The following is a 22,197-nucleotide window of genomic DNA, read 5'->3' as shown; positions in this document are numbered from 1 at the left end:
AATTTTAAACAAAGCTTGAGTTGTTTCAAATTTAGCTTAATTTAGCTTTTAAGATTCCTTCAAATAACAACAGTTATCTTACCCACCCCCCAAAAAAAAAAAAAAAAAAAAATTTCTAAGCCCAACACTAAGAATAGAATAAATAGGGGATAAATTAAATCCAAGTTGGGCCAGCAGCACATGGGGTATTAAAGATGATATCAGATCTTTTAATGCTAAAATGATAATTTATTTTGTTTACATGTAGGGTGAAACTGAATTTATGACAATTTTACCTTTACATTTTTTTATTTGTAGTTTCTTTTTATTGTCAAACATGACCTTAGTAACTTTCAAAAATCTTGTTGATGCTAGAAAAGCCGTCAAAAATTTTGCGGTAGCCACAAAAATCACCAACAAGGATGAACAAAAAAGTGAACATGTAAATAGAGACATAAATTTTGTTTTTATAACTCAAAAAAATTAAAATTTAAAGCAATTGCATTAAAATTTTTAGAATCGAACGTTTAGTAGTGTCCTTCAACAAAAAAAATGAAGCCAAGCTCCCAAGTTCATATGAATATGAGATTGAGGTGTTTGCGATACTCGTTATAAATTTCGTTTTGATAATTTGAACTATTATTGTATATTATCTATTAAAAAATTAGATTGATTCGATAATTATAATTTTTTTATTTTATTATATTTGTTTTTAAAAAAATAGACAATAAGTATCATTTATTTTTTTTAGACAAACACAATAAAATAAAAATATTATAATTATTAAATCGATTTAAATATTTTCATTCGATGATTTACATAAAAAAATCTTATAAAATAAACGATTTAAATAATTAAAATGAGACGTATAATAAATTCATATACCCTCAAGTTCTCTTATCTTCTGATATGAACTTGAGTGAAATTCAACACATGTCGTTTATTAAACATTTTCAATTCTTAATTTTTAATTTACAAAAAATCGTTTATTTTTTTTATGGAAAACAAAACACCGTTCCTCTACAAAAATTTGAATTGAATTCAGACAATTCTCAAGTTGGCACGTGTCTCCGCTGTGGCAACCTACTGGCCTTACCGTTTTCAGAATTCAGACAATAATAGTTGTTTTTGCTTGGGTTGGTTGCTTTTACTTTTGAGCTTTTCAAAGTAGAAACAAAGCTCTGCACAACTTCTTCTGAGTAAGAAAGCAAAAGCAAACCAAACATCTGCTTAACTTTGTCCTGTGATTTCTTGGAAATCCTATATCATTTCCTTCCTATCTTCATCGATACCCATGTAGAGATTGAGGGATATATATAAAGAGAGGGGAAAAAAATGAGTGTTTCTCTAACTGTAATGACTTTCAATCTTCTTGAAGATCAGGCAGAGGACAGTCCAAATTCATGGGAAAAAAGGAGGGATTTGTGTATAAGCGTTATAACCAGTTATTCCCCAATGATTCTTTGTACCCAACAAGGTATATCTATCTGTTTATGGATCTTGCTTGTGCGCTTGTGCTTTTTTTGCAATTCCTGATCTGGGTTTGCTTTTTTATATATGCATGAACAATGGTGTGGAGGGATTTGATAGGATAATTGATCTCTCTATTTGAAAATTTAATTTTTTTAAATTTATGTCTGGGGATTTTTTTGTTTATTTTTTTGATCTTGATGGTTACTGATGAAATGTCTGAACAAGGGTAGAGAGGATATGATAGAATGGTTGATGTCTTTATTTGAAGATTATTTTATTTTTAAAATAGATATTGAAATTTGTGACCACTCTCTCTCCTGTTTCAAATAGTTAATCTGGGTTGGATGATTAGGTTGTTGTTATTGCTTTAGATGGATGGTTGATCAATTTTTTCTATCTATATTTGATGTTTGATTTGTTTTTCATATCATTTTGTTCAATGATGTTTTTGGGTTTTAGGTGTGAAGTCTCAGTTGGAGTATCTTCAGCAGGGCTTGCCAGGTAATGTTTCTAATAACTTTGTGATTGCCTGCCAGAACATAAATGCGTAAAAAGGATAAAAACAGTTATTTTTTTTGCTTTTGGTGGAAATGCAAACTTGCTATTCCATCATTGAAATTAAACTTGCTTGCTTAGCATTAAGTAGGAAAAACTTAACCTTGTATGCTGTATTTTGATTCAAGTTATGAACTTAGCTCTGGAAATGACATTGGCTGGCTTTGAATGTTATTTGTTTATCTTCGTCCATGTAAAAAACTAAAGCTGGCTAGTGTCTATAATTTTTCTGGGCAAAATTTACTTCGCCTTGTGTTTTGGCCGTTTTGCATGCGTTTGGTCCTTTTGGCACTTCACCTGCCTACCTCTAACAATTCTGTCTAAATTGATGAAAATTGTGTTACACACGTCTATTTTCAGAGTTGGCATGAAAAAAAAAAAAAAAAAACAATGGTCACTGAGTCAAATAACAATGCAAAAAGAAATTAATGCCCTTGTGTTCATCTTCTTCCTCCTAACCAATCTGAAAACTAGATCATCAATAAATTTAGCCTTCCAATGCTTACTATTAGCATATGTTCTCTGCATGACTTTTACCAAGAATACATCTTTGTACAATCTAAAATGAGTTAAAGATGGACATCTAAGATATTGTAAGCGTTACCTACTGCTTTTTTTGTTTTGAGTAGGTTCATCAAAAAAATATAAAAGAAGTCAAACAACAATGCAAAAAGAAATTAATGCCCTTGTGTTCATCTTCTTCCTCCTAACCAATCTGAAAACTAGGTCATCAATAAATTTAGCCTTCCAATGCTTACTATTAGCATATGTTCTCTGCATGACTTTTACCAAGAATACATCTTTGTCCAATCTAAAATGAGTTACAGATGGACATTTAAGATATTGTAAGCGTTCCCTACTGATTTCTTTGTTTTGAGTAGGTTCACCAAAAAAATATAGAAGAATTGCACTGATAAGTGTATAAATAAACTTTTCCTTTTTCTTCTACATGTTGGGTGATTTTAGATTTAACCTGTTTTTGGCATTAGCGATTTCATGATGTTCGGCTGTGGTTAAACAATTATCCTACTAACCTTTTAATGTTCAGTAAAACCACATATTAGAAAATTGGCAACATCTTTATCCAGATTTCTATTATTCTTGAAAACAATACCACAAGCATGCTATGAATAACCTCATAAATTAATTTTTCATACATACCGTCAATATTCCAAGCATAAATGGTTTTTCCATGATAAATTGTTGTATGGAAAAAGTTTTCTTCATATAATACATCTTGTGGTGTAGGTCAGCTATAATAATTACAACCTTGTGGTGTAGGTCAGCGATTGCATTACTGATCATATAGTTCTTATTGATGACTAAATTAATCTGAACATACCACTTTTGATTTATGATTTAATTAAGAAGAAATAAGCATTCCTTAGTCTGTTCAGCTATAGTTTCCTGCTGTTGAGGGGAAGAAGAGGTGTCTTCCTGATTCAGTTTGTTTTCTAAAGTTGATGCATAATTGATGGGTGGTGGTGCATAATTTTTCAGATCTTGGAAGAAAATTGTAACCATTAGTTTAAATCCTCAAATAACTGATTCAAATAAATTTCTGTCTTTTAAATAGAGATTTAAATTAGGATAAACTGGCCCATGACAGACTTTTTTGTATTGAGTTCATTATAGAGAGCTGTTGATAAGAAAATAAGTTCATTATAGAGAGGGTAAAACCATTACACCCAGCATCTCTTAGAGTTGCTAAAATACTCAAGTTGAGCCCTAATAAGGTCTAGGGTTTGAAGGCAATTTAGATTAAGCATGTATGCATAAGTTGAACTTCTGTAGATTGTGTTCCAGGTCCTGAAAGCTTTAGAAACCAGCAATGTGAAATTTTAAGCTTTATGAAGCAAGCCCTCAACAATGTCAATCTAAGATGTTATGAAAGATGACTGTTGAGAACAATTTTGCTGGTTATATGTAGGCTCTTTTCTTCTTCATACAAAGAATTTATTGGATACCAATTTGGTTGGTATATAGAAGAGTGCTCGATGACTTGCCTACCCATTTGTATGACTTGTTAAATACTCCGGGTAATTTTTTTACTTTGTAATTTTTTTTTTTTGACGTTGTGGGTTGAACCTGAAGGCAGCCATTTTGTGCAAATTACATCGAAGATTAGGCCTATACCTAATCTACCCCTCCCAAACCCCAATCAAATGGGGACTAAACTGAGTGTAATTGTTTTAAATTTTTGTTTACAAATATTTGAGATTTCCAGATATTGTGCGACTTGTGCTCTTTTCTTGCATTGTTGATTGTTCTCTTCTAGGCAACCTGTCTCATTGTTAAGGTGCTAAGAATTTGATGTTTTCTGTTAATGACCATTACTTTCCATAAAGCTCACAATGAACTCTTTTGTGGGAAAGTGATCTCTTTAATTGAAAAGATGGCCTTCTGAAGGCACATGACTAGGCCTCAATCTTTTCAGTTGATCATAAAGCTCCTTACCTGTCCAAATGTTGATTGATCTTCAATCAACTTACTGATATGAAGTGTCTACAAGACTCTGAGTTAAGTGGATGTCTGTAAATTTTTGGTATAAATATTTTGAACTATTTTGGTTTAGGGTAGCTTGTGAATTTGCAATGATTGTTTCTTGACATCGTGGACCTGGTGACAACAAAAGTTGAAAAACTCATTATATATTTTCTCTGCATTCAGAGTATCCTATATTGAAATTGGTGAGTTTTAGGTGCTACGAAAAAATAATTTATTACACTTGTGAATAGAGTATACATAGCGTCTTTTAATGTTTTTGACACTTGAGATATATTTAGTAAAATTTACATGCTTAGCTTCAACTATCAATTCATGGGAGGAGTTGTACTTTAAATTTAAAGATTTTTTTTTTTGTTGACCATTGAATGGTGTATTTTAGTGACTGGTTTTGATTACAACTAGAATGCTATGACTGTAGTGGTCGTGTGCATTATACCTATTGAGTATGTACTTAAATTGTTGCATTTCTTCATGTTATCAGCTACAAAAAAATGCGATAAGAGGTGGTGCTGCCCCTCTCGAATAAATTTTCTGGCTTCGCCACTGCCTGTTGTGAATAACTTCTATAACTTACTATTTTCATATTCACCATTTATTTTGTGGTTCTTTTGGACTACAATACAAATACTCTTGTTCCGCATGGAGTTCATTACGAGCTCACCATTTGTACATTTGGACATTGAGTGGTGTGGGTATCTATATTATGCTTGGCATGTGGCGAGCCCTACGAGTGTCACGTCATCACCAGCACACATCCACGTGGCTGACCCCTGAGGCACCACGATGAGTTAGGGTTGTATGCCTAGCCTAAGTGGGGGCATGCACACCACCAAGTATGAAAACAAGGCCACAACTCACTTTGATAGAGCTGGCTCACCTAAGTTTTCCATGGCCCTTCATAACTCAAGAAACATATTCTCTACCCACACTCACCCTCGCTCCACAGCAACATAGCTGGACTCTTGGCTCACCTATGTTTACTTAGCTGCTCAAAATGAGCCTTTGGCTGGTTGCCTAGGTTAGGAGCAGGACCTAGGCACTCCCGCTTAGGATCATTGGAGGATTGTGGATTGGAGGCTAAGACCTCGGGATCGTCAAGGTCGTGTAGCTGTCTCCCTGCAGTGACAGCTCCCCCTTTGACTTGGCTTAGAGAAAAGGACATTTACCTTACACTTACATTTGGTGCACATATGAGACGACTCTCAAGATATCATACCTACAGCTGCAGCTCCAATGATGCAACCTTCCCAAGAACTTGAATCATAGGAAATAGCTAGTAGGGCTAATATTACCCTCCTGTCGAGTCGAGGATAACACTCCACCTGTCTTGAGGTTGCTTGGGCTCCTATCCACAATCCTTCAATGATCCTAAGCGGGAGTGCCTAGGTCCTGCTCCCAACCTAGGCAACCAAGAGGGTGAGTGCATGGGTGAGCCAAGGGCTTATCCTAAGCAGCTAAGTAAACATAGGTGAGCCAAGAGTCCAACTATGTTGCTATAGAGCTGGGGTTAGTGGGTAGAGAATATATTTCTTGAGTAATGAAGGGTCGTGGAGAATTCTAGGTGAGCTAGCTCTCTCAAAGTGAGTTGTGACCTTGTTTTCATACTTGGTGGTGTGCATGCCCCCGACTTAGGCTAGGCATACAACCCCGACTCATCGTGGAGCTCCCCTCCCCCCCTGCGGTTTCGGAAGCGGGATTCTTATAGAGCGGCTATGACAAAGGAGGGGAGTTTTTGGCCCATAGCGTCGGGAACATTGTAAGAATACTTTTTGGGGGTGGTTACGATATTGGTATCGGGACTTGAACCTATCTCTGAAGGAAGGAACTGAGGTAGGGGAAGAGGGGGTAGATGGGCCCAGATATGAGAAGTATAAGCATAGTTCCACCTACCTTGTTGCTTTTCTTTCATACTGGTTGAGTCGGTATATCTTGGAGGGGTTGCCCAAGGATGGCATAGACTCATCCGTATTTGATATTGCCACTTATCTGGCTATTGGTCTTTCGGTGGCACTTGGGCCACTGTTTTTGGAGACTATATACAGGTGGCTGGATATGTATCAGGTTGGGGTGGAGAAGTCGAAGGGTCGGTATGATGTTATTAGCTACGTATCGACTTCCTTCCTTCAGATGTTCTTATATGAGCGATTTCCTAGACTTGCCCTCAGACCGACGGATTTTGAGCCCGGGGAGGGGGAGAGCGCCAAGCTGCCAGGTGGTATAGGGCGCGCATTCGTGGGCCTTTGATGGATGTTTTTGATGATGAGAGCGAGTTTGTGGCTCGTCCGTATGTTTCACTTGTTGTCGGGGTGGCTTCTTTTCAAATATACGATTCGGTAGATTTCGAAGTGGTTTTTGGTGGTCGATTGAGTAATGCTGAGATGATAACGGCTTGTAGCTTCCTTTCACGTTCCTTGCCCTATTTTGTGAGAGGTGCTTATGGCTCTATGTCCTATAATCTAGCGAGAGTGGCTTGCCAATTCGGATTTGATCGGGGGTGCCTGCTTTTGGCGTAGTTCTTTCTATTGCCGATGCTTTTGAGTAGTTCTTTTACCATACTTATCTTCTGCGGTTCCGAAAGTGTAGAAAGTTTATTTGGGTGAGAGCGGATCGCGTGGGTGGGGTGTTAGCTTGTTGGTGACATTATTGGAGGGAGACCTTTGGCGCATTTCGAAAGTTTCTCGAAGGCGATATTGGAGACTTAGAGGTTGTGTGCATCTCGTTGGATAACGAATTATGTCAGCCGCGCGGGAAGGGCAAGACTGAGGCGGCTAGGGGTGAGTTGTCTCGATTTGTGCGCTTAGAATTGCTCTCCGATGTGTTGAGTCAAGCGAAGGTGGTAGCCGCAGATGGCCTTCATGGGGAAGTGGGTGCGGCTAAGCGGCGCCTGAGCCTACCTAGGGGTGAGCCTTCTCAGAGAATGAAGGTTAGTTTTGCTCTGTTTTTCTTGATTTTCTTCCTTGTTATGCCTTTTTTTTTTTTCCTTTTTTTTTTTTGGAGTCGAACGTTTTGTTTTTCCAAGTACAGAGGTCAGCCATCCTTCATGATATTTCTAGTGTGCCTAGAGTGGCTTGTGTGCCTTTTGAACAGGAGAAGGAGAACTCTGTTGATGATTTGCTTCCGCGTTGTCGGTTGTGGAGACAAACTAAGGCTAACTAATAATCATTACACTTTATGCAACTACTAATAATCATTTTAAAATTTATATATATATATATTTAAAGTAATTGAGGTTTTTTTTTTTTTTTTATTACAAAAATGTTAGCTCAACTTTCAATGACTTGAATCCTCAACTCTCCAACACATGAAACCCCTTAGCTCGCCTAACTTGGACCAATTTAGCTACCCAAGTCAAAAACCTCCCCTTCCACACTGACAAGTTGAGCCTCTATAACAGCTCTCCTCTCCCTCAAACTCGAAATCGCCGAGTCCATGTCCGCCAGCACCATAGTCGCCCGCTCTAACTCCACTACGGCCTTCTCCCTAGCCGACGCTGACTCCATCAAAAGCTTGTCCATTTATGCTAGTTTGGCCTCAAGCTGGCGATTCTTCACTTGAGCTTCCATGCGAGACAAACTCTCTCTAAGCCAGCTCACCTCAAACTCATGCTGCTGAAACTCTGCCACAACCCGAAATAATTGAAAAGTGTCAACAGAATTCTCCGGAGTAAGGTCACAAAACCCTCTGAGCATATAGCAGAATGCTTCTAACAAATAGTGTCGTACTAACATAGCTTCCAAATGCATGAAGGTGCTTGGCCCGTGATCAAAAACAAAGTTCAGCCTAGGCAAATACTCGCCTCGTACATCAGCAAATAGTTCCTTGGGATCAAGAACCTGCTCCCTGTCGTTAGGCACTGCCAAGACGAGTCATAGTAAGCTCACCATCCATGGAAGGTAAACTCGCTTGACCGCTACAGCCAACGCTAGGAGCAATAGTCTCATCATGAACACAACTACCACTCTCACCAAGTGGCAAACTGGTAGCAACTCCAGACAAAGCAAACAAAGTACTAGGTTGAATATCTACTAAAGGAAGGCTAACTTGAGCACCGACTGAAGGCAAACTGGGACAAGCATCAACCGATGACAAACTGCTACTCCCACTAAATAAAGAGACGGTGGGGACTCTACCAGAAGGCAGGTAGGACTGAACATCAACCAAAGACAACCGACCAGTCGGATCATCACCATCGTTTTCCCCAAGACCAATTAAATGTGCCACCAGGTGACCTAACTGCAGCAGAGGAGGTGCAAAGGTCACTCTATCCTCAACACATGACGTAGCAACTCGAGATCTCATCCCATTAATAGGAACATTTGCTATAACCCTAGCAATATCACCATCCCTAGCATTCAGATTAACCTCTAAGCTACCCCTATCATCACCCTCACTTTTAGAATCACTAGCATCTATGAAGCACGGACACGGATACCTATATGGACACGGATACGGACATGGGACACGGCAATTTCCAAAAAATGGGGACACGGACACGGCAGGGGACACAACGAATTTTATTTTATTTATTTTTATATATTTTTGTGTTATGTAGATTCATATTACATTCATCCTACATCAAAATTAACAAACACTAACATAGTAACATTAATTCAATAAATATAACCATTACATTTAAATAAATTAATAGATCATCCATTCACAAAAAAATCATAATAAACGATAACAAGAACTAAGACGAGAAGGAGAAAACATTCAACATCTAACAATATTCTTCACAAAAGCACTAAATAAGAGGCAAAAGAGAAAAAAAAAAAAAAAAAAAATAGCCCTGCCGTGTCCCATGTCGTGTTCCCGCCGTGTCCCATGCCGTGTCCTTATATGGACACGCGTGTCCTCGCTGTGTCCCCTACAAAAAAATCATTAATTAAAGGGACACCATCTGGCGTGTCCCGTACGTGTCCCCGGCGTGTTCCTGTGTCGGACACCGCCATGACACTAATTTTGGAGTGTCCATACTTCATAGACTAGCATTGTTAGCCTTAGTTTGTCTCCACAACCGACGATGCGGAAGCAAATCATCAACAGAGTTCTCCTCTTCAAAAGGCGCAAATGCCGCCCTAGGCAGACCAGAAATATCATGAAGGATGACTAACCTTTGTACTTGGAAAAACAAAATGTTCAACCTTCCCCCCCCCCCAAAAAAAAAAGAAAAGAAAAAAAAGAAGGCATAACAAGGAAGAAAGTGAAGAAAAACAGAGCAAAACTAACCTTCATTCTCTGAGAAGGATCACCCCTAGGTAGGCTCAGGCGCCCGCTTAGCCACACCCACTTTCCCTTTAAGGCCATTCATGGCTACCACCTTCGCTTGACTCAACACATCGGAGAGCAATTCTAAGTGCGCAAATGGGGACAATTCACCCCTAGCCGCCTCAGTCCTGCCCTTCACGCGCGGCTGACATAATTCATTAACCGATGAGATGCACACAACCTCTAAGTCTCCAATATCACCTTCGAGAAACTTTCGAAATGCGGCACAGGTCTCCCTCCAATAATGTCGCCAACAAGCTAACACCCCACCCACGCGATCCACTGTCGCTTGAATAAACTTTGTACACTTTTGGAGCCGCAGAAGAAAAGTATGATAGGAGAATTGCTCAAAAGCACCCGCAACAGAAAGAACTATGCTAAAATTAGGCACCTCTTGATCAAATCTGAATTGGTGAGCCACTCTCTTTGGATTATAGGACATAGAACCATACGCACCTCCCACAAAATAGGGCAAGGAACGTGAAAGGAAGCTACAAGTTGTCATCGTCTCAGCATTACTTAATCGACCACTAAAAACCACCTCGGAATTTACCAAATCATACATTCGAAAAGAAGCCACCTGACAACAGGTGGAAAATACGAACGAGCCACAAACTCACTCTCATCATCAAAAACATCCATCAAAGACCCACGAATTGGCGCCCCATACCGCTTGGCAGCTTGGCTCTCGCCCTTTCTCGGGCTCAAAATTCGTCGGTCTGAGGGTAAGTCTAGGAAATCACTCATATAAGAACATCTGAAGGAAGGAAGTCGATACATAGCTAATAACATCATACCGACCCTTCGCCTTCTCCGCCCTAACCTGATACATATCTAGCCGCCTGTGTATAGTCCCCAAAAACAGTGGCCCAAGTGCCATCGAAAGACCAGTTGCCAAATAAGCGGCAATATCAAACACGGATGAGTCTATGCCATCCTTGGGTGGCCCCTCCAAGATATACCGACTCAACCAGTATGAAAGGAAAGCAGCAAGGTAGGTGGAACTATGCTTATACTTCTCATATTCGGGCCCATCTACCCTCTCTTCCCCTACCTCGGTTCCTTCTTTCAGCAATGTGTTCAAGTCCCGATAACAGTATCGTAACCACCCCCCAAAAGTGTTCTTACAATGTTCCTAACGCTGTGGACCAATGTACTCCCCTCCTTTGTCATAGCCGCTCAACAAGAATCCCACTTCCGAAACCAAGGCTTTCAGAGTAGATATAATCTTTAGATGACTTGGGGCAGATGTATTAGCAAGAGTATCCGCTATGCCAAGCAGAGGTAAATCCGTCGAAGCGCAAACATCCTCCAATGTAGGTGTCAATTCCCCCCACCGAGCAACAAAGGTGTGAGAACTGGAACTCCAGTGGGAAAATGCTACACTCAACCATGATAGTTTCCTTTTCACATTCAGCCCAATACTTGTCACTATGGCACCATACACGTCGGCGTTCTTTAAAATCTCCTTGAAAGAAGTATCGGTTAGCACCTCCTCAGCCTAAGTATCAAAACTCCCACCATTCTTAGTAAAAGCGTAACTATCATGAGCTGGAAATGCATACGGGGAGAGGCCGCGCTCTATGTAACCGCATAATAGACTCGGGAGCTATCATCCCCTCCGCCTACTTTTCTGCCTTAGGTACTCCCAACAAAATCTGAGATGGATTGACAGTGCCCTTGTGCTCCAACTGTTGCCAGAAGTTATCCCCAACTCCAAAATAAGAAGCATGGAACCAGTGCTCGACAGAAGGCACTTCGGAAGCCTCTTCCCCACTTGCCTTGCTTGGTAACTTCTTGACGGCTTTCTTTGACGGACACACAACAATTTTCCCCTTCATCTTGAACAATCAATCTCTACCTGCATCATGCCGAATCGCAAGTAAGTTTCGTATACATGAATCATATTTGCACCCAAAAAAAAAAAATAGTAATAATAATAATAATAATAATAGTAAAAGTCTTCCAAATACTAGCTCTCCTCAACTTTAATGTTCTCTCAAATCCTTCTTTCAAATCCCTGAAACCAGCTCCCTAGTGTCATTGGCTCACCAATATGGATCAAGCTAAATTCTTTTTATGGCTATTTGGAGTTGCTAAGTTCCGAGCTCCCAACAAGGGGCGGACCAAATTTTGGTTCTTTCTCCCCCACATGGCGGACCAAGTTCTTGGCTCTCCTAATTCTTGGCTCACCAATGTGTGTAGCTGTAAATACACTATTCCCATGTGATGCTGACTCCAAATATACCGTCATTAATTTTTTCGTCTTTCCAATTTCATAGATCTCATATTATTTTTAGACTTCTCCAATTTCATAACTCTTTAATATTTTATTATTATTTTAAAGAGCTCTCCAATTTATAACTCTTCAATATTTTATTATTATTTTAAATAGCTCTCCAATTTTATAACTCTTCAATATTTTATTATTATTCTTAGAGCTCTCCAATTCATAGCTCTCCAATATATTATTATTATTTTTAGAACTCTCCAATCTTATAGTTCTCCAATATTTTATTATTACTTTTTAGAGCTCTCCAATTTTATAATTCTCCAATATTCTATTATTACTTTTATGAGCTCTCCAATTTTATGACTCTCCAATGTTTTATTATTATTTTTAGAGCCCTCCAATCTTAGGGCCTGTTTGTTTTGAGAGGTAGAATGGAGGGGATTGATAGTAAGGGGATTAAGTAAAATTGTGTTTGTTTTGATGATAGTTGTTAGTGTAGGAATTGTTAAATTATTTTTATATAAAATAATAAAACAAATAAAAAAATATAAAAAATAAAACATTAATATTTTAAAAAAATTCTCAATATATAAAAAATAAAATTTTTTCTAATCCCCTCACTATTTTTCTAATACCACCTCCACCACCTCCATCCCAATCCCCCTTCCAACCTCCATCTATATCCCCTCCTCCATCCTAATCCCTTCCCCAACTCTACAAACAAACACAATACTAAATAACCCTACCTCCATCCTAATCCCGTCCCATCTATTACACCGCAAAACAAACGGGGCCTTATAGTTCTCCAATATTCTATTATTACTTTTAAGAGCTCTCCAACTTTAGCCCGACACGACAACACTATGTGAGAAGCCGTGGCTCTTTTACACCACACAGCCCCTCTTGCATTGTTGGATCTCGCTTCGTGGCTTGTCGACGGAAATTTTTTTCCTCCTTCACGGCTGTCGGCACCCCCCTTCTTTTCTCTCTCTCTCTAAAAACCTAGAACCCCAGAACCAAACTTAGAGGGAGAAAGAACATAAAAAAAACCCAGAGCCCAACTTGGAGTGAAAGACTATGGAAAATCCAGAACCAAATTGGGAGAGAAAAGTATAGACAAACCCAGAATCACCAAACAACTTTTTTAGTGGTACATTTATCCAAGAAACCAAGATGTGGGTAACCAAGTCAATAAAACACTTCTCTATACCATGGGTAAAAGGAGAAGACCTGGGAAGCAATTGGAAAACACAAAGCTCCTATTTGATCAGGATTCAAAAAAAATAGAATAAAGGGTAAAATCCCCTCTGTACAATGGGTAAAAAGAGAAGACTTGGAAAGCAGTTGGAAAACACAAAACTCCTATTTGATCAAGATTCAAAAAAAAAAAAAAAAAGGCTCAATCCCCTCTGTACAATGGGTAAAAGGAGAAGACCTGGGAAGTGACCGGAAAACACAAAGCTCTTATTTGATCAAGATTCAAAATAAAAAAAAATAATAAATAATGTATATATATACACACACATTGAGGTCGTATCTTCCCAAGGTAGGATCCTTAAATCAATCAAAAACTCTCCATGCTCGGTGGAAACATTAAAAACAAACGTGACCGCTCATGGCTCATGGCTCATGACTGTAGTCGCTGATGGTGACCTCTGCAACTCGCCGGCACCTTTCTTCCCTCCTTTCTCTCTCTAACAACTCACTGCTCTTCTCCTTTGTGACTTTGGAGCTTGACCCACTCCCCTCCCTTCGATTCAAGACCTGAAGACATAATACAAAAACCTAGCCCTTCAAAGCCCGACTCGACAATAGTATGAGAGAAGCCATGGCTCTTTCACACCACACAGCCCCTCTTGCGTTGTTGGATCTCGCTTCGTGGCTCGTCGACGGCAACCTTTTTTTCCTCCTTCATGGCTGTTGGCACCCTTTTCTTTCTCTCTAAAAACCCAGAACCCCAGAACCAAACTTAGAGGAAGAAAGAACATAAAAAAAACCCAGAACCCAACTTGGAGTGAAAGACTATGGAAAATCCAAGACCAAACGGGAAGAGAAAAGTATAAACAAATCCAGAATCACCAAACAATTTTTTTAGTGGTACATTTATCCAAGAAACCAAGATGTGGGTAACCAAGTCAATAAAACACCCCCCTATGATCAGGATTCAAAAAAAAGAAAAAGAAAAGGGTAAAATCCCCTCTGTACAATGGGTAAAAGGAGAAGACCTGGGAAGCAACCGGAAAACACAAAGCTCCTATTTGATCAGGATTCAAAAAAAAGAAAAAGAAAAGGGTAAAATCCCCTCTGTACAATGGGTAAAAGGAGAAGACCTGGGAAGCAACCGGAAAACACAAAGCTCCTATTTGATCAAGATTCAAAAAATAAATAAATAAATAAATAAATTTTAAAAAAATAATGTATATATATAGACACATATTGAGGTCGTACCTTCCCAAGTAGGATCCTTAAATCCATGCTTGGTGGAAACATTAAAAATAGACGTGACCGCTCATGGCTTATGACTGCAGAAACATTGGACTCTTCAAAAAGTCACTTTACTGCAGTTACTAACAGCTACAAAAGCTATCACAAGCTACCATGAACAGCTCCAAATCAACAACTATTAATGGTCCACTCTAAACCAATAGCTACAACTTCAATTGGTGAGTTGTTCTCTTCATGGATTGCTTATTCCCAATGTCTTCATAAAGCTGCAAAAGTTAGTAAACTCACCTCCTCCTTCTCGATGCAATCTCTTTATAAGAGAGCAAATACAAAACAACACAACAAAAAAAGAAAAAAAAACTCAAGCAAATTCATATTCAATTGCTAACACTCTCCTTTCAACTTCAAGAACCCATTCTCTCTAACAATGGCTTCTGGAGGAGAGGACAACCGAGATAATATCGTTTGGCGGCCAGTGAACAACAAGGCTCCAAACTAGAGAGGTTCAAATTACATAGCTTCAAACTCCAACTCTAGAGCTTCGAGCTCCACTCCCACTTACTGCCGACCAGTGAACAAGAAGGCTCCAAACTGGAGAGGTTCAAACTATATAGTTTTGAACTCCAACTCTAGAGCTTCGAGCTCCACTCCCATTCACCGCTGTTGCCCGGTGTGTGAGTTCTTTCGAAGATTGCTCTCCATGCCTCCATGGCAATTCCAAGGTCCGCTATTCGAATCCCCTTGGGTCCAGCACCCAACATCCCCATATATGGTCATAGAGGTGCTGAAAGAATTTTGGGGTAAAATAAGGGGATGGTACAAAGCATTGACGCTCCCAAATCTCTACACAATACCACCATCTTACACTTGGTTCTTGCCAAACCAAGAAGGCAACCTTACCCTCCAAGGATCCACTTGCCAGGCAATGCAAGTGCTAATCCTACATTTCGAGAGGATCCGAATCAATATCCTCTCACAAAGATCGACAGAGAGGGATCTGAACCACCACATCTCCATCATGTCAGAATCAATGGAAAACCCAAATGAAGACTTGGGACCTGGATGGGACATAGAGAACTTCGCAGACCTCAACTTGGGGGAAGAGAGCGTCCTCCGCAATGCTCCGCCAAATATTCCCCACAATACTCCGCTCAACATCCTCTTGTTAAACACTGAGGGCGCCGCTCATCCTAACTTCCTCTAGCACTACATGCACCTACACTCTTATGGACGCTTCCATCTCGTCATCATTACAAACACGAAAAAGGGAGAAAGCGAAGCCCAGTTTATGAGTCAAATCATGGGCTACTCCAACACCAAGACCATGAATCTGCCTCCTTGTGGCATGGAAAGAGTGACGGTAGGACTTGGTGCTTATGGAATGAAGCTGAAATCTCATGTGAAGTAGTAGAGATCCTGTGGAACGAGGTCATCGTCCAACAAGTCCACATTTTCGTCCGGTCTGTTCGTGCCAGATGAAATTAAAATGTGAATTCTCCATGGGCATACAGGTACAGACACTCATGAGAATATCTGTACAGGGGGCATTAATGTGGGTATCTATATTATGCTTAGCATGTGGCGAGCCCTACAGGTGTCACGTCATCACCATCGTACATCCACGTGGCAGACCCCTAAGGCACCACGATGAGTTGGGGTTGTATTCCTAGCCTAAGCGGGGGCATGCACACTACCAAGTATGAAAACAAGGCCACAACTCACTTTGATAGAGCTGGCTCACCTAGAGTTCTCTATGGCCCTTCATAACTCAAGAAATATATTCTTTACCCACTCACCCCAACTCCATAGCAACATAGTTGGACTCTTGGCTCACCTATGTTTGACTCACCTATGTTTACTTAGTTGCTCAGGATGAGCCCTTGGCTCACCCATGCACTCACCCTATTGGTTGCCTAGGTTGGGAGTAGGACCTAGGCACTCCCACTTGGGATCATTGGAGGATTGTGGATTGGAGGCTAAGACCTTGGGATCATCAAGGTCGTGTAATTGTCTCCCTACAGTGACAGCTCCCCCTTTGACCTGGCTTAGAGAAAGGGACGTTGACCTTACACTTACATCTGATGCACATATGATACGCCTCTTAAGATATCATACCTACAACTGAAGCTCTTATGATGCAACGTCCCAAGAACCTGAATCATAGGACACAGCTAGTAGGTTTGATATCACCCTCCTATCGAGTCGAGTAGAACTCGCCACCTGTTTTGAGGTTGTTTGGGCTCCAATACTGCTGGAGTCTATATAACAACATCATAAGTGCAGCTACAATAACACAACAACAGCAACAAGAATCACATAGCATACACTAAGTGTTCAAGGTCTCTCACTGTCACCCCTTTCCTCTCTAAGCCTGCCTTGGTCTTCTCCTCTTCTACTTCCAGTTATCTCAGGCTATTGAAGTGCCCACCATCTTCCTAGAGGTCAACGACCGATCGCCTCTAATCTCCATCACCCACAAGTGGAAAGAAATCATTTCATCGTATTGTTTTCTTATGGCATTGGAAATAGGTTTGTGTGTTGTGTAATATCATTTCAATAATTTAAAACATGACATCATTTTTTTTTGGTGGTTCCAATCTTTTACAATTTCTTCATTCTAATTAATGAATTTTTTTCCTTTTAATCTGATTGAAAATGAATGGAAAAAAAGGAAGCACTCCCTAATATTTTTTAGTCAAAACATCTAATAATGGGCGTTGATCTCTTAAATATGCTAGGTTATGATCAATTTGGTATTTCCAGAAAAGGATCTGAAGACACTTTAGATCAACATTGCACCATCTTTTATGACAAGGAGAAGGTAGGAAAACCATTCCGTTCCTTTCTAAACAAGCTTAACTGTAAAACATTTCTTGTCAAGAAGGTTAGTTTAACACATCATGTTTGATCCATTTTTATTTATAATTATTATTATTTGCATTTAATGAAGGTGGAACTGTTAGAAGGTGGAACCTTTTGGTTGTCAGAATCGCCATCGGTCCCTGGAAGCACATCATGGGGATCTGAAGTTCCATGTATTGCCACATGGGTGATATCCTTTTTACTCTAGTGTACCTCGTTAATATCTTGTTTTATTGTTTCCCTTGTCTTTCTAAAACCAAAGTTATTCTTATATTTTTTCCTTGACAAAATGTCTACACATTTCAACTAAAAGGAGTTGAGCCACCAGGATTTTCGTTTCAGATAGTTAATACATGCATGGATGAGTTCAGTCCTCGTGCCCGCAGGAGAAGTGCTTTACTCACATGGCAGCATATTGCGTCTTTGCCTCCTAACTTACCAGTTGTATATTGTGGAGGATTTAACACACAAAAGGAATCAACTACTGGACGTTTTCTTCTCGGGAGATCAAGGTATGATCTGCAACATGGATAATTTGTTGTAAAATCAAGTCCAAACTAACTTTTTTCATCTAGGAAAAATAAAAAATTCTTCTCCCTCTTAGAATTGGTGAGGATAAAAAAATAAAATAAAAATAAAAATCTTGAGGACCTGAGCAATCACACATGCACAAACAACGAATCTAGAATGGAAGTAGATATCAAATGTACGGACAAGAAACACACAGATTTAAATGATCCACCACCCAAAACAAAAGGTCATGTATATGAAGTCACTGCGGTTTTACTATGATATTCAATAGAAAAATTACAAGAGCCTCTCACTTTCTATTTTCACAAAATCTCAGCTGAGGATGTTGCAATAGCCACAAGGACTAGAGGAGGGTCACCATCGTCAAAGTCAGATTCTGATGAAGAATCTGAAGTATCGTCAACCACCAAACATGATTGAGAAGGCTCTTGATTGGCCAGGGTTTGGAGGAATGTAGTTAAAGAATTTTAATGATTGAGGCAATTTGGTTTGTCAGGCTCAACCTCCAAAAGTTGAGTATCCTTAACTTTGGCCAAGGAAGATGTAGAGGTTGATACAGGCGGGTCGGATTGAACACTTGGTTGAGTAACAGAAGAAGACATTGTCTACAACATTACTCAAATCACTACTAATAGAGTAACATTTTATATAACATAGTACTAGCCTCAAACTAGCCTAGGTCTACAAGGGTTTGGAGTCTAGTTTCCAAAACTAGGTAGGAAACTGCCTTTCCTGTGTGCCTTCCAGAAGTACTGCTTGAGTGGACTCCATGTCGTCGTCTCTGTTCTATCACTAATCCAGCAGATGAAGCACTCAACTTGAGCTGGTCCTTTGGCTGCTCAAGCGGCCAGGGGCCACTTCACAGTCTCCATGCTCTTATCAAGAACTATGTGCTGTGTCTAAATCATGGATTTGGATACAGATTTGGGAATATATTTTATTCACATTGTCCTCACATTTTCTATTTCCCTTTTCAAATCCATGATTCAAACACAACCTAAATGTTTTAGCTTTCTAAAACCAAAACCCATCATAAAATCCACGTGTAGGCAGCCTCGGGTAAAATTTTTTAAAGTTATTGTACAACAGGAAACCATAGCATTTTTTTTTTTTTTTGTTCTTTTTAGGAAAACATTTAATGTTGTTCGCCAAACATGGGAATCGTACCCAACTTATATACTTTTTCTTGTACTTAAATCTGGCTTAGGCTTCAGTTCTTCTAGATTCTAAAAAGAATAGAATAAGAGTTTGTTGAGTACTTTTGGGCTAGAACCTGATACCGAAGGGCTGCTGTTTTTTTTTTTTTTGGAAGTAATGCACAATACGATAATAAATGAGCCATCCTACTCTATTGAAAACAACTTCCTGCAGAACTTTTCAAGTCACTTTCATTTGTTTTGTATAAAAGTTTGTTTTGATGCCCTTAAGGAGAGTATTGGGAATTCTTTCAAATTACTTCCCCAGACTTCTATATCGTAGACTCGTAGTACCAAACACAACCTTAATTTTAAAACAGAGGAATACATTTCATCTGGGAAGCACAAACACTTAAATATGGGTGGTGTCCCTGACATGTATCGAACACCTATTCACTGTGGACACACGTGTCCACGTGTTGAACATGCCATGTGGTGTGTCAAAATTTTTAATTATTATTTTTTTTGCAAGATACGCTGAGGATACTTTATAGACATGCGTGTCCTATGTTCAGACACACCTCAGGACACTGTTTTTTTGGGTTTTTTTTAATAATAATTTTGGAAAGACGATTCAGGGTCAAATTAAAATATATGGAAACAAAGAGAGGGAAAACAGAGAAAATAAAATTACGCTCACATTTACATAACGTCTCTTATGTCTTTGTGTTCTAAATTTATATTAATTTACAAAGCAAATAAAAGCATATTTGTTTTCCATATTCCCGCCATATCTATATCCGTTTTTTCCAAAATTGTTGCGTCTCGTGCTCATGTCTGCGGTTTTTTAGCATTTCATACACTACCCAGGCACAAAAGTGACTAGATGACGGTTGCTTTTTCTTGCCAACCCATCTGCAGGGAGCATGGAGTTGTAGGTGATATGAGGGATGCATGGCCCAATGCTCGGGTGAGGAAGAATATGTCTCTCATACGCACTTTTCACGGCTTTAAAGGTATATTTCTATTTCTCATCCCCGTATTGCTCTTCAAGTGACACATAGTGGTGTCTGCTGAAACTGTGGAGTCACTCAATTTGAACCCGTTTCTGTCAGGTAACAAACAGGGAGCTCTTGAATTCCTCAAGTTAATCTTTAGAGCTCTTTGTCTCTGCTGGGATCGCCAAACTCAGGATCTACACGTAGATTGGATTCTTTTTAGAGGGAGATCGCTAATTCCAGTTTCGTGTGAAGTTGTGAATGATAACATTGACGGGTACTATCCATCTTCGCATTATCCAATATTTGTTGAGTTTATGCTTCCGCGTACTGTGAGACTTCTCGAACCACCTGCTCAAGATGGAAATTGAGCCATCTATGTTGGAAATGTTGAAAAATGGTGGATATTGGTGCTATCGAAACAGTTAATGACAAATTTCCTAGTGAAAGTAGCAGAAACCATGCACCGTGCCTGACTGCCTCTATCGTTACTTTGAGTTGTGGAAAAAAGAAACCAATTCCCTTGTGAAATTTCTCGCCAGCAGTTAGGAATTCAATTTTTTACTGTTCATTTTGACTAGCCCCAAAATCTGTGCCTGAATAATGTATTTTTTTTCATTTCATAAGTTATCATATTGATGAAGTTTGCAGGTTGTATGAAGTTTAAAAAGCTTCAAAACTGTTTTGTTGTCTCCATGAGTTCATGTGCTGCTTGAAGTTTGCAGATCCTCTTTATTTCAGAAATAGAGTGGAGATCTTTACTTTACTATCAATGGCACAAATTTTTATTTTAAAAACAAATCAAATAAGGGAATTTTTTTTATTTTAAACTTTTAATGACGTTGTAGTTATAGACTGTTATTTGAATTTTGATGATGTGTTGCTACTTTATAAAAGAAAATGGAGATTTTCATTACATCTATGAAATGGAGAAGATAGTAAGTTTGGTTTAGTTTTCACTGTTTCGGTTTTTTTGTGTTTTGAACTTCAATAAAATCTTCTCTATTATTTAATGTTTTTTTTTTTTAATTTTTTTTTGTTTGTTTTTGAGAAAGATGAAATTCCTACTAAGCTTCCTAATATCATTAATAACAGTTACTGTAGAAAATTTAATGTATAAAGAGAAATAGAGAATTGTATTATTGATTGATTTCTTGATATATTGTTACAAGATTGTTTGATATTGTGTTATGTATTACAACTCCTATATATAGAAGAGAAGGTGGTAGTAGGTGTAGTGTAGTGGAGGTGGTAGGTGAAGTGGGTGCTAGTGGAGATAGTGGAGGTGGTAGGTGAAGTGGGTGCTAGTGGAGATGGTAGGTGGAGGAGTAAATTCTAACAGCCCCCCGCAAACTCAAGGAGGATAGAAACTAACCAACTTGAGTTTGGAGAGAGGAACAAAACAAGAAAATACATAAAAAGAAAAAAGGATAGGAGACACTGTATGGTCGTGTCAGACCGTTGGTGAAGACACTGTATGGGGGTGTCAGACCGATGTAGAAGACAGTTTATGGGGTCATGTCGGACCGTTGTAGAAGACAGTTTATGGGGTCATGTCGGACCGTTGTAGAAGACAGTTTATGGGGTCATGTCGGACCGTTTGTAGAAGACAGTTTATGGGGTCATGTCGGACCGTTGTAGAAGACAGTTTTATGGGGTCTTGCTGGACCCTTGTAGAAACTAACCGGAATCAATGTCGGGACAGTTTACAGAGTCTTGTCGGACCCTTGTAGAAACTAACCGGAATCGATGTCGGGACAGTTTACAGAGTCTTGTCGGACCCATAAAGGAGCTAACCGGAATCAATGTCGGGACAGTTTACAGAGTCTTATCGGACCCTTGAAAAAGCTAACCGGTATCAAATGTCGGGACAGTTTATAGAGTCTTGTCGGACCCTTGTAAAAGTGGCACCCTCAAAAGGTGTGCCCAATTTTGTCAAAAGGCGTGCCATCAAAAGGCGTGCCCAACTCATCAAAAGGTGTGCCATCAAAAGGCGTGCCATGAAAAGGCGTGCCAGGTTGTCGGCGTCAAAAGGCGCGCGATGCGCGTGGCTGCCTCTGTGTCATGGTCTTTATAAACCGAAGCGGAGGAGGCAGAAACTGAGACAGAAAAACTGAGAGAAATCTCTGAAAAATTCTTCATTCTGCTTAGAAAGAGAGGTTTTGCTGAGAAGAAACTCTGTAACACTCTCTATAACACTCTGTTGCCC

At 39.3% G+C, this 22,197-nt stretch overlaps 1 protein-coding gene across 1 annotated transcript; it reads left to right on the top strand.

Annotated features, from left to right (window-relative positions):
• The first annotated feature begins 931 nt into the window (after positions 1–931).
• LOC114272218 (DNAse I-like superfamily protein) lies at positions 932–20,649 on the top strand. Its single transcript, XM_082924808.1, has 7 exons — positions 932–1,456; positions 1,912–1,953; positions 17,200–17,282; positions 17,412–17,514; positions 17,622–17,835; positions 19,912–20,006; positions 20,106–20,649. Exons 1-7 carry the CDS (start codon positions 1,315–1,317, stop codon positions 20,357–20,359), a joined length of 933 nt encoding a protein of 310 aa, XP_082780934.1. The 5' UTR covers positions 932–1,314; the 3' UTR covers positions 20,360–20,649.
• The last annotated feature ends 1,548 nt before the right edge of the window (positions 20,650–22,197 follow it).

This window comes from Camellia sinensis, chromosome 4 (genome assembly GCF_055761805.1).
Source record: "Camellia sinensis isolate YWXY chromosome 4, ASM5576180v1, whole genome shotgun sequence".
Classification (NCBI taxonomy): domain Eukaryota; kingdom Viridiplantae; phylum Streptophyta; class Magnoliopsida; order Ericales; family Theaceae; genus Camellia; species Camellia sinensis.
This window is presented reverse-complemented; position numbering and strand designations above follow the sequence as displayed.